General features: G+C 42.9%; 1 protein-coding gene across 1 annotated transcript in view; it reads right to left on the bottom strand.

Annotated features, from left to right (window-relative positions):
• Window positions 1-12,110, bottom strand: part of DAGLB (diacylglycerol lipase beta) — a 43,358-nt gene that overhangs the window by 5,214 nt on the left and 26,034 nt on the right. The window contains exons 10-11 of the mRNA XM_008071353.1: window positions 7,882-7,962; window positions 7,663-7,790 (exon numbers count right to left, since the gene is read on the bottom strand). Coding sequence (XP_008069544.1) covers window positions 7,663-7,790; window positions 7,882-7,962 — 209 coding nt within the window. The remainder of the gene's footprint in view (window positions 1-7,662; window positions 7,791-7,881; window positions 7,963-12,110) is intronic.

Below are 12,110 nucleotides of genomic sequence, written 5' to 3'. Positions count from 1 at the left end.
CAGCAGGTCGAGGCTGCGGTGGCCAGGAGCGGCCACTGCACTCCAGTCTGGGCAACAGAGTGAGACTCCAACTCAAAAAAAAAAAAAAAAAAAAAAGTTAATGCTCACTGCTAGGCCTTCTGGAATACCAGTTCACTATTCTGAGCACTGCTAAATAAAGGGAAAAATGTGAACACGAATGCATTCTCATTGTTCCTGTGTGAACTATGTATAAAAGTAACCAAATACTTGAAGAAAAAACATTCACTCATAATTTGACCAAATCTCTAGAATAACTACCGTTTTTGAGGAAATACAAATAACCTAGGTGGGACAGTGGAACATGTTAAATGACATCCAAAATCCATAATATGACAAGTTCTCCAGAACAGAGGACATGGTTGCTTCAACGAATATGAAAAAATAGAAAAGAAAAAAAATCTGTATGTTAAAAGAGAGCTATAAGGTAAAAACCCTGATCACATATATGTGTGTGTGTGTGTGTGTGTGTGTGTGTGTGTGTATTTTTTTGGTAGAGATCAGGTCTATCCACCAAATCCATGTGAAAATGTGACTACTGAATATCAAGGAAACATTTTTGTTAATAATTTTTAGAAGTCTCTTATCTTCTAGACATATTAAGGTACTTACAGAAGAAATGATATAATGTCAGCTGGGCTTGGTGGCTCAGCTTGTAATCCCACGCTTTGGGAGGCTGAGGTGAGTGGATTGCCTGAGCCTGGGGGTTCGAGACCCGCCTGGGCAACTTGGTGAGACCTCATCTCTACAATAAATAAAAAAATTAGCCAGGTGTGGTAGCGTGCATCTGTAGTTCCAGCTACTCGGAAGGCTGAGGCAGAAGGATCTCTGGAGCCCAGCAGGTCGAGGCTGCGGTGGCCGGGAGTGGCCACTGCACTCCAGTCTGGGTGACAGAGTGAGACTCCAACTCAAAAAAAAAAAAAAAAAAAAAAGAAATGATATAATGTCTCAGATTTGGTAACTTTGAAGTAAGGTGTGGGGATATATGGAAAATAAGGTCAGGGTTTATGAAATATGATTAGTCATATGTTGATAAACTTTTGAAGCTGACTAAATGGGTGTTCACTATACTATTCTCTACTTTTGTTTGAAGTTTTAATTGAAAATTCTTTAAAAAAGAAAAAAAAATCCATAACAGTTTGAGCATGGTGGCTTATACCTGTAATCCCAGCCCTTCAGAGGAGGCTGAGGTGGAAGGATTGCTTGAGTCCAGGAATTCGAGACTAGCTTGGACAACATAGTGAGATCTTTTCTCTACAAAAAATAAAAAAATTAGCATGACATGGTGGCACACACCTGTAATCCCAGCTACATAGGTGGTTGAGACAGAAGGATCACCTGAGCCCAAGGCTGCAGTAAGCCATGATTGTGCCACTGCATTCCAGCCTGGGTGACAGAGTGAGACCCTGACTCTAAATAAATAAATAAATGAAATTCCATAACAAAACAGACAACTTAGATTATAAACAACTGAAGAGAGAATTAGTAAACTAGAAAACAGATTTTAAGAAAACAATCCAGAATGCAGCACACAGAAACAATGATACAAAAGATATAAGAGATATGCAACTAATGTGTAGGAAGGCATAAAATATTTCTAACAAGAGTCTAAAAAAAAAGGATGAGCCAACAGAGCAGGACAATATGTGAAAAGACAATGACTAACAATTCAGAGATTCAACAATCTAAATTTCATGCCAAATACATTAAAAAAGAACTGCCCCCTCATGTACACACAAAAGACTACATTTACAGATGAGATTATTATATACATGAAAAAAATTCAAAAGCATCTTCAAATGAATTATAATTAATAAGAAATGTAACAAGGTTACTGGATAAAAAATCCAAATACTATGGCTGTATACATATGCCAGCAACAAACAGAAACAGCTATATGAGGTCTCTAAGGAATTAATCTAACAAAAGGTAGATGAGACTTTACAGAGAGAAATATAAACCTTATTGAAAGACATTAAAAAGTACCTAAATATGTGAAGAGTAATATAATGTTCAGAGAATGGAAATCTTAATAATGTGGAGATGTCAATTCTCTCCCAACTGAACTAGAAAATAAGGTAGTTCAAATCACAATCCAACAAGCTGTTTGTTTAAGGAACTTAAAAAGCTGATTCTAAAATGTATATGGAGATGCAAGGGACTAAGAATAGCAAAGATGCTCTTGAAAAAGTAAAAGGAGCCGGGCACGGTGGCTCAGCCTGTAATCCCGTGCCTCTGGGAGGCTGAGGTGAGTGGATTGCCTGAGCCCGCGGGTTCGAGACCCGCTTGGGCAGTGAGACCTCATCTCTACAATAAAATCAAAAAAATCAGCCGGGCGTCGTAGCGCATGCCTGTAATTCCGGCTACTCGGAAGGCTGAGGTGGAAGGATTGTCGGGGCCCAGCAGGCGAGGCTGCGGTGGCCGGGAGCAGCCACTGCACTCCAGTCTGGGTGACCGAGTGAGACTCCAACTCAAAAAAAAAAAAAAGTAAAAGGGCGCAGCGACTCTTGCCTGTAATCCCAGCACTTTGGGAGGCGGAGGAGAGAGGATTGCCTGAGCTCAGGGATTCGAAACCAGCCTGAGCAACATGTTGAGACCTCATCTCTACAATAAATCAAAAAAATTAGCTGGGCATGGTGGCACATGCTTGTGGTTCCAGCTACCTGGAAGACTGAGGTAGAAGGACTGCCTGAGCCCAGCAGGTCAAGGCTGCGGTGGTCGTGAACAGCGTGCCACTGCACTCCAGCCTGGGTTTCAGAGTGAGACTACGACTCAAAAAAAAAAAGTAAAAGTAAAAGGCATGGAGAGCTGCACGAATAGATGTCAACACTTAATATAAAACTAAAGTAATCAACTCAGTGTGGTATTAGAGCAGAGAGACAATTAGAACAAAGGCAGAGAAGAAAGTCATGGAAATGGACTCATGTGAATATGGGTACTTATAAATGACAGAAGTGTTACTGAATGGTTGTAAGAGAAAGGATGGACTTTTCAATAAACAGTGCTAAGATAATTTATTGTCCATGGGGGAAGAAAGACTGCATCCCTACTTCACACTATATACAAAAAAAAAAAAGCAGTTCAAAAGAGATTAAGAACCTAAATAAAGGTGATAAATCAAACCAATAGGTTTTTAGAAGATAATATAGGAGACTAGTTCCATATTTTTGGGATGGATAAAAAGTTCTTAAATCAGAAACAAAAAATGGAAAAATCATAAAAGACCAATAAATTAGGTAATGTTAAAAGAACTGATAGGCTGAAGACACAATTTAAAGTGAGGAAAAAGTAGTCGGGTGTGGTGGCATATGCCTGTAGTTCCAGCTACTTAGAAGGCTAAGGCGGAGGAGGATCGCCTGAGCCCAGCAGGTTGAGGCTGTGGTGGCCATGAGTGTGCCACTGATCTCCAACCATGGGTGACAGAGTGAGACTCCAACTCCAAAAAAAAAAAAAAAAAGTGAGGAAAAAAGACACATCAAGGAGTGGAGAGCATATTTACAACATATTTGCAGCCAACAAAAAACTGAAGTACAGAATATCCATGAAAAGTATACTTGAAAAAAATGGGCAAAAGGAACTTCACAAATGCAAACTCAACAGCCAACAAACATTGAGACTCAACTTCATTAGTAATTGCAGAACTGCAAATTAAACCACAGCGAAACATCACTATACACCCATGAGATTGGCAAAATGTAATAATTTTGACAGAACTAATCGGGGTTGGTGAGAATATGGAGCAAGGTGAACTCTTTTTTTTTTTTTTTTGAGTTGGAATCTCACTCTGTCGCCCAGACTGGAGTGCAGTGGCCGCTCCCGGCCACCGCAGCCTCGACCTGCTGGGCTCCGGCGATCCTTCCGCCTCAGCCTTCCCAGCAGCTGAATTACAGGCATGCGCTACCACGCCCGGCTGATTTTTTTATTTATTGTAGAGATGAGGTCTCGCTGCCCAGGCGGGTCTCGAACCCGCAGGCTCAGGCAATCCACTCACCTCAGCCTCCCAAAGGCGCAGGATTACAGGATGAGCCACCGAGCCCGGCTAAGGTGAACTCTTGTACATCCCTGGCGAAGGTATATATTGGCCACCTTGTCAAATAAACACTGTCACCTTCCGCTTAAGTGTGAGCAACTCTGTGATCTAGATATACATTTCAGAAAAGGTTTGTGATAGCCTCACACTGGACACAACACAGTGTCCATCATGAATAAATAGGTAAAATAACTGGTGATAGAGGTATGATGGAATATAATGAGAATCTATAGAATAACATTATACAAGTATCAAGCATAGTATGGAGTAAAGAAAGGAAGACACAGGAAAAAAATAGTATAATTTCATTCATATAAAGTTAAAAATCAAGCAAAACCAAATTATATTACTTAGGCATGTATATAGGTGGTAAGACAATTTGTAAAGCAACAGAAGAATTTCCATAAAGATCAGGATAGTGATCATCTGTGGGCAGGAAGGGAGAGGGATACAAAGGACTTCTAGGGCATTAACAGTGTTCTATTGCTCAACTTGGGTGTGGGGGTTGAGATGCATGTATTTTTTTTTTTTTTTTTTTGAGTTGGAGTCTCACTCTGTCACCCAGACTGGAGTGCAGTGGCCGCTCCCGGCCACCGCAGCCTCGACCTGCTGGGCTCCGGCAATTCTTCCACCTCAGCCTTCCAGTAGCTGGAACTACAGGCACGCACTATCACGCCCGGCTCATTTTTTTTTGATTTATTGTAGAGATGAGGTCTCGCCTGCCCAGGCGGGTCTCGAACCCACGGGCTCAGGCAATCCACTCACCTCAGCCTCCCAAAGGCATGGGATTACAGGCTGAGCCACCGAGCCGGCTGCATGTATGTTTTTTAATCAGCTTACTGAAGTGTGATTTACATAAAGTCACCCATTTTTTGTTTTGATAAATGTGTGTGATTGTGTAACTACTACCACAACTGAGACATAGAATATTTCCATCACCCCCAAAAGCTCTCTGTGTCCCTTTGCAGTCATTCCCAGCCCCAATCCCAAATCCAAACACAGGCAACTGCCAATGTACTGTCATAGATGTGCCTTGTCTAGCATGTCCCTATAAAGGAATCATACAACACTTAAGTAGTCTTTTGTGCTGGGCTTTTTTCACATAGCAAAATGTATCCAGGTTATATGGATGTTTGCTTACTATTATTCTCAAAAATGTATGTTTTATCTTTGTTTCACAACAAAATCAATTATTTTAAAAAGTCACGCTCATTCAAGATGATTTTAAAGTTAAAACAAATGGGAATCTCTCTGACAGAAAATAAAGATCAATTTTAAACTGAAACAATAGAATAAAAAAGAAAAAAAAGCTACTCTCATGCATATATATATATATATATATATATATATATATATATATTTTTTTTTGTGTTTTTTTGGAGTTGGAATCTTGCTCTGTCACTAAGCTGGAGTGCAGTGGCACACTCATGGCCACTGCAGCCTCGACCTGCTGGGCTCAGGCGGTCCTTCTGCCTCAGCCTTCCAAGTAGCCAGAACTATAGGTGAGCACTATCACGCCCGGCTGATTTTTGATTTATTGTAGAGATGAGGTCTCACCAAGTTGCCCAGGCTGGTCTCGAGCCCCTGGGCTCAGACAATCCTCTTGCCTCGGCCTCCCAAAATGCTAGGATTACAGGCTTGAGCCACAGCGCCTGGCCAATAATATACATATTTTAAAAAAGAGCTTTAAGAAATTTAAGGCTGGGTTTGGTGGCTCAGCCTGTAATCCTAGCACTTTGGGAGGCTGAGGTGAGTAGATTGTCTGAGCCCAGCAAGTCAACGTTGGGGTGGCTGTCCTCTAGCCTGGGTGACAGAGTGAGTCTCCAACTCAAAAAAAAAACATTTTTAAGTACAGTAATATTTATGTATAAGATACTGATATATTTATAATATTGAAAAATGAAAAGAATATAAATATCCACCAGTAGTAAAATAAATAAAAATAGGGTAGCCGGATGATTAAAAAATAAGCAATTTCTTATGTATTTATTTTTTAAAGACAGGGTCATGCTCTGCTGTCCAGGATACAGTGCAGTGGCATGATCATAGCTCAATGTGGCCTTGAACTCCTGGGCTCAAGCGATCCTCCTGCCTCAGCCTCCTGAGTAGTTGGGAGATGTGTGCCACCATGCCCAGCTCATGTTTTTTCCTTATTTTTTTATCTTTTATTTTTTTTTTTGAGTTGGAGTCTCACTCTGTCACCCAGACTGGAGTGCAGTGGCTGCTTCTGGCCACCGCAGCCTTGACCTGCTGGGCTCTGGCGATCCTTCCGCCTCAGCCTTCCAAGGAGCTGGAATTACAGGCATGAACTACCACGCCCGGCTGATTTTTTGATTTATTGTAGAGATGAGCTCTCGCTGCCCAAGCGGGTCTCGAATCCACGGGCTCAGGCAATCCACTCACCTCAGCCTCCCAAAGGCACGGGATTACAGGCTGAGCCACCGAGCCCGGCTCTTTTTTTTTTTTTGAGTCAGAGTCCCACTCTGTCACCTAGACTGGAGTGCAGTGGCACGCTCACGGCCACCGCAGCCTTGACCTGCTGGGCTCAAGTGATCCTTCCACCTTAGCCTTCTAGGTAGCTGAAACTACAGGTGTGCACTACTATGCCCAGCAAATTTTTTTGATTTATAGTAGAGACGAGGTCTCACCAAGTTGCCAAGGCTGATCTCGAACCCCTGAGCTCAGGCAATCCTCTTGCCTCAGCCTCCCAAATCCTCAGCATCAGGGATTACAGGCTTGAGCCATCACGCCCAGCCTATTTTTTTTTTATTGTGGTAGAAATTTCTTTCGTAACCAGGGAAAAAGGTTACATAGAACAATGGTAAATATGTTGAATCAGCAAGAAAACAGTACTTTTCAAACTCATAAAAATGTCATTATGCATTTGTCCAAACCCATAGATTACATACCACCAAGAGTGAACCCTAATGTACACTATGGACTCTGGGTGATGATGTGTCCACGTAGGTTCATAGTCTGTAAAAAATGTACCACTCTGGTTGGAGATGCTGGCAATGAGGAAGGCTGTGCAAGTGGGGGGGCAGAAAAGAAATGGTGGTACCTTCAGCTCAATTTTGCTGTGCACACGAAACTGCTCTAAAGAATAAAGTCTATTATGAAAAAGAATCTACCTGGGCTCGGTGGCTCAGCCTGTAATCCCTCGCCTTGGGAGGCTGAGGTGAGTGAATTGCCTGAGCCCGCGGGTTCGAGACCCACCTGGGAAACTTGGTGAGACCTCATCTCTACAACAAATCAAAAAATTAGCCGGGCACGGTAGCGCGCACCTGTAGTTCCAGCTACTTGGAAGGCCGAGGGAGAAGGATCGCCGGAGCCCAGCAGGTTGAGGCTGTGGTGGCCGGGAGCAGCCACTGCACTCCAGTCTGGGTGACAGAGTGAGACTCCAACTCAAAAAAAAAAAAAGAATCTTAGAATGAAATCATTTAGGTAGATCCAAGAAAGGCCATTCATTCTCTCTTCAGTTAAATAGTGCCTCAAAACCCAAAACTCTGTTGAGGATGAGAAATTATAATTAAGTTGAATTAAATTAAAAGATGAGTCTTGACCACATGACTCGTAAGTAGCAACTGGTTAGATACAGGAAAACTAAGAATTACCTTAACAGCCCCCGGGGTGGGGAGAAAGCATAGCACCTGACTTGTGGGTAGGAGGTTCTTAGCATGATGGCTAACAGGGCAGCAGCTCCAGCCCCCAGGCTGTGGCCCACGATGACTAGTTGATATTCCTGGAGGACAAAAAGCAAAATGAGGTCAAGGTTAAAGCTCAATAAGCAGCTCATGACAGGAAAAGAAAAGACTAATTCAGTAAAATCTCACAGGAGCAATACTGAAGGCTTGGCTCAAAATCCCATCATTGATGAGTCGTCGGTAAACGTATCTGGCAGCTTGAGAAATCCCCTAAAAACACAAAGAAGGTGGCTATCAGTCCTCAGGCAAGGCAGGTTTAATTGCAACTCAGAAGACAGGATTACACTGTATGGACACTGGTTTGAGAATGTCTAATTATCTCCCCAAGTAGGGAGACAGACATACCACAATTTGCTGCAGCCAGGTTGCTATGGCTAGTCAGATTTAGACTATAAAGCAGCCGTCCCCAACCTTTTTGGCATCAGGGACCAGTTTCATGAAGACATTTCCATGGACCAGGAGGGGGATGGGTGGGGATGATTCATTTATTGTCCACTTTATTTCTATTATCTATATTGTCAGATATAATGAAATAATCATACAACTATAATTATAAAAAATATATAACGCAAATAATTATTAAAAAAAGAGGCATGGATGGAAGTGGTAGATAACATAATGGACAGGCCACATGCAGACTAAAATAAGTGTCAGATTCTGACTGAAAGCCTGCCACCAGATGCAGCTGTACAACTGAAGTACGTCAACTCGCTTGCCACTCACTGATAGGATTTGATATGTCTTCAGGCAATCGATTTATTATGGTCTCTGTGCAAACCTCACTGCTAATGTCAATCTGTATTTGTAGCTGCTCCCCAGAACAGCAACACTGCCTCAGCTCCACCTCAGATCATCAGGCATTAGATTCTCCTAAGAAGTGTGAACCTAGATCCTTTGCTTGTGCAGTTCACAATAGGGCTAGTGCTCCTATGAGAATCTTATACCACCACTGATCTGACAAGAGACGGAGCTCAGGTGGTAATGCAAGTGATGGGGACATCTAGAAATACAGATGGAGCTTCGTTCATTTGCCCACCGCTCACCTGCTGTGTGGCCCAGTTCCTAACAGGCCATGGACTGGTACTGGTCCATGGCCTGGGGCTTGGGGATTCCTGCTACAAAGGACTGATCTTTTTAAATGACATTAGTACATATAAAGTTTTAGAGGTTGGGTGAGGTTGGTGGGTCATGTCTGTAATCCCAGAACTTTCAAAGATTGAGTCAGGAGGATTACTTGAGGTCAGGAGTTCAAAACCAGCCTGGGGAACACAGGGAGAACCCATCTCTACAAAAAAATATTAAAATTAGCCAAGTGTGGTGGCTTGTGTCTATAGTCCCAGCTACTCAGCAGGCAGAGGCAGAAGGATTTTTTATTCTTTGAGTTGGGACCTCACTCTGACACCCAGGTTGGAGTATAGTGGTGCGATCACGGTTCACTGTAGCCTCAACCTCCTGGATCCAGAGTGATCCTTCTACCTCAGCCTACTAAGTATCTGGATCTACAGGCATGGGCCACCATGTCCAACTAATTTTTTAAATTTTTTTGTAGAGACGAGGTCTCACTATGTTGCCAAGGCTGACTGCAAACTCTTGAACTCAGTCCCCAAAATGCTGGGATTACAAACATGAGCCACTGTACTCAGCAGGGAAGATTTCTTAAATCCAAGAGGTTGAGGTTGCAGTGAATTATGATTCTGCCACAAAACTTCAGCCTGGGTGGCAGAGCAAGACCCTGTCTCAAAAAAAAAGAAGAAACTCCTCCCCCACCATAAAGTTCTAAGTTAGGCTGGGCATGGTGGCTCACGCTTGTAATCCCAGTACTTTAAGAAGCGGAGGCAGGAGGATTGCTTGAGCCCAGGGGTTCAAGACCAGCCTAGTCAACATAGCAAGATCTTGTCTCTACAAAAAATAAAAAAATAAAAATTAGCCAGCCGTGGTGGCACGCACCTGTAGCCCTGGCTACTGGTGGGGCTGAGGCACAAGGATCACCTGAGCCCAGGAGTTCGAGGCTTCAGTGAGCTGTGATTGTGCCATTGCACTCTAGCCTGGGCATCAGAGTGAGACTCCAGCTTTAAAAAAAGGGCTAAATCAATGACATCAATAAATATCCACTGTTCTTGTAAAGGCAAAACTAGACCATCAGAAATGAATTCTAGGGAGGCCAGATTTGGGTTTAATTTTTTAAAATTAATAAAATTTAAAACTTCCTAATATATGCATCTGTCCTGTGAAACAGACTTTCTGAAAATTAAGCAGCACCATCAGGGAGAAATAACATCCTGGGAATGCCTCCTCAAGGACGCACCTCTCCTCTGCTAGGCCTGGTCCCTGTCCTGTGGAGCTTATGTTCTAACAGGATGAGGTAGAGGAAATCCTAAATAAGGTAAGAGATTGTTCTGGGTAATCTCTAAAGCAAATTGCAAATTCCTAAGATTTATGAACTCCACAAGATTGCTGAACCTGGCTCACATAAGAAAAACCCCAAAGCCTTCAACATTCCGTGTACACTCTGACAGTAATTCTTGACACATCCCCAAATTCCCCTTTATTCTCCTATGACTGCATAATACAGTCACCTCCACTGAACACTTATTAGGCACCTACTGTGTGGCTGGTTCTGGGCACTCAGAACCAAACAGAAGTTGGACAACAACTGCTGCGGCCGAGCCTCTTTGGCATACTCATTAAACAAACAAAATGCCAAGACCGTTTTCAGCTGCGCTGGTTTGGTCTCCAATCACTGTGTCAGCAGCATCAGAGCCAAACCTCAGCACAACTCAGCACCAGTGAAGTCAAGAGCAGAGAACAGACTGTGAGCAGCTCCTTCCCAGCCCCAGGATACAGCTGTTAACTGAAAAAACTATCACATAGGGCAAGAGGGAGGCATTAGCTGCAAGCCCGGCATTGATGTCTCAGCTTGTGGTCACATAAAGACTCTCCCTGAAGGACCACAATCTGGGCCTGAGTCTGCTGGACTCTGAAGGGATTCTGGAGCTGACTGGTCAATGTACCTCTCAAACTTCTAACTGGAGGCAGAACAAAAGCTCCACTCTGGTGTCTCCCTGCAAACCATCTAGAGGACACTGCAGTACAGGCAACTACAGTCACATTCCTGCTCTAATGTTTTTAACATAAAAATGAAACATTTTATTTAAAAAATGATTACATTTTATTTAAAAAATGATTACTATAGAAGTAGGTATAAAAACACATGAAATGTATAAAAGCAAAGTCCAAGTCCATTGCCTTCCACCACTGACACCTCAGCGCCTTTTCCCCAGAAGCAGCCACTAGAACCTTTGGGAGTGAATCATTCCAGACCCTCTTCTAAATATTAAAAAAAATCTGCTCTGTAACATCATTAGTCATCAGGGAAATGCAAACCAAAATTACAATGAGATACTACTTCATACCCACTAGGATGGCCATCATGAAAGGGAAAATAGGGCCATCTTGGCAGCTGCTTTAGGTTGAGGGCTGTCTCGCACCTAAGGCAGAAAGATGGTGGCCGCAAAGAAGACAAAAAAGTCGCTGGAGTCTATCGACTCAAGGCTTCAACTGGTTACAAAAAGAGGAAAGTACGTGCTGGGGTACAGACTCTAAAGATGATCCAACAAGGCAAAGCGAAATTTGTCATCCTTGCCAACAAGTGCCTGGCTTTGAGGAAATCTATGTTGGCCAAACTGGTGTCCATCACTACAGTGGCAATAATATTGAATTGGGCACAGCATGTGGAAAATACTACAGAGTATGCACGCTGGCTATCATCAATCCAAGTGATTCTGACATCATTAGAAACATACCAGAACAGACTGATGAAAAGTAAAACATGCAAAATTGTTCTTTATAATAAAACTTGGCAGAGCATGTTTAAAAAAAGGGGGGAAATAACAAGTGTTGACAAGGATGTGGAAAAATTTGAACCCTCATGCCTTGTTGGGGCGAATGTAAAATGGTACAGTGGGAAAGTTTGTTGGTTCCTCAAAAAATTTAACAGAGTTACCATATGGCCCAGAAATTCCACTTCTAGGTATTTACCCAAAAGAATTAAAAGGAAGAACTCAGGCTGGGTGTGGTGGCTCATACCTATAATCCCAGGACTTTGGGAGGCTGAGGTGAGAGGACTGCCTGAGCCCATGGGTTCAAGACCAGCCTGGGCAACTTGGCGAGACTTCATCTGTACAATAAATCAAGAAAAATTATCCAGGTGTAATGGTGCATGCCTGTAATTCCAGCTACTTGGAAGGCTGAGACGGAAGGATTGCCTGAGCCCAGCAGGTTGAGGCTGTGGTGGCTGTGAGCGTGAGTGTGCCACTGCACTCCAGCCTGGGCAACAGAGTGAGACTCCAACTCAAAAA

This window comes from Carlito syrichta, unplaced genomic scaffold (genome assembly GCF_000164805.1).
Source record: "Carlito syrichta isolate Samal-C Ts95f unplaced genomic scaffold, Tarsius_syrichta-2.0.1 Scaffold113490, whole genome shotgun sequence".
Lineage (NCBI taxonomy): Eukaryota > Metazoa > Chordata > Mammalia > Primates > Tarsiidae > Carlito > Carlito syrichta.
The sequence above is the reverse complement of the archived record's forward strand: the minus strand, read 5'-3'. Positions and strand labels throughout refer to the sequence as shown.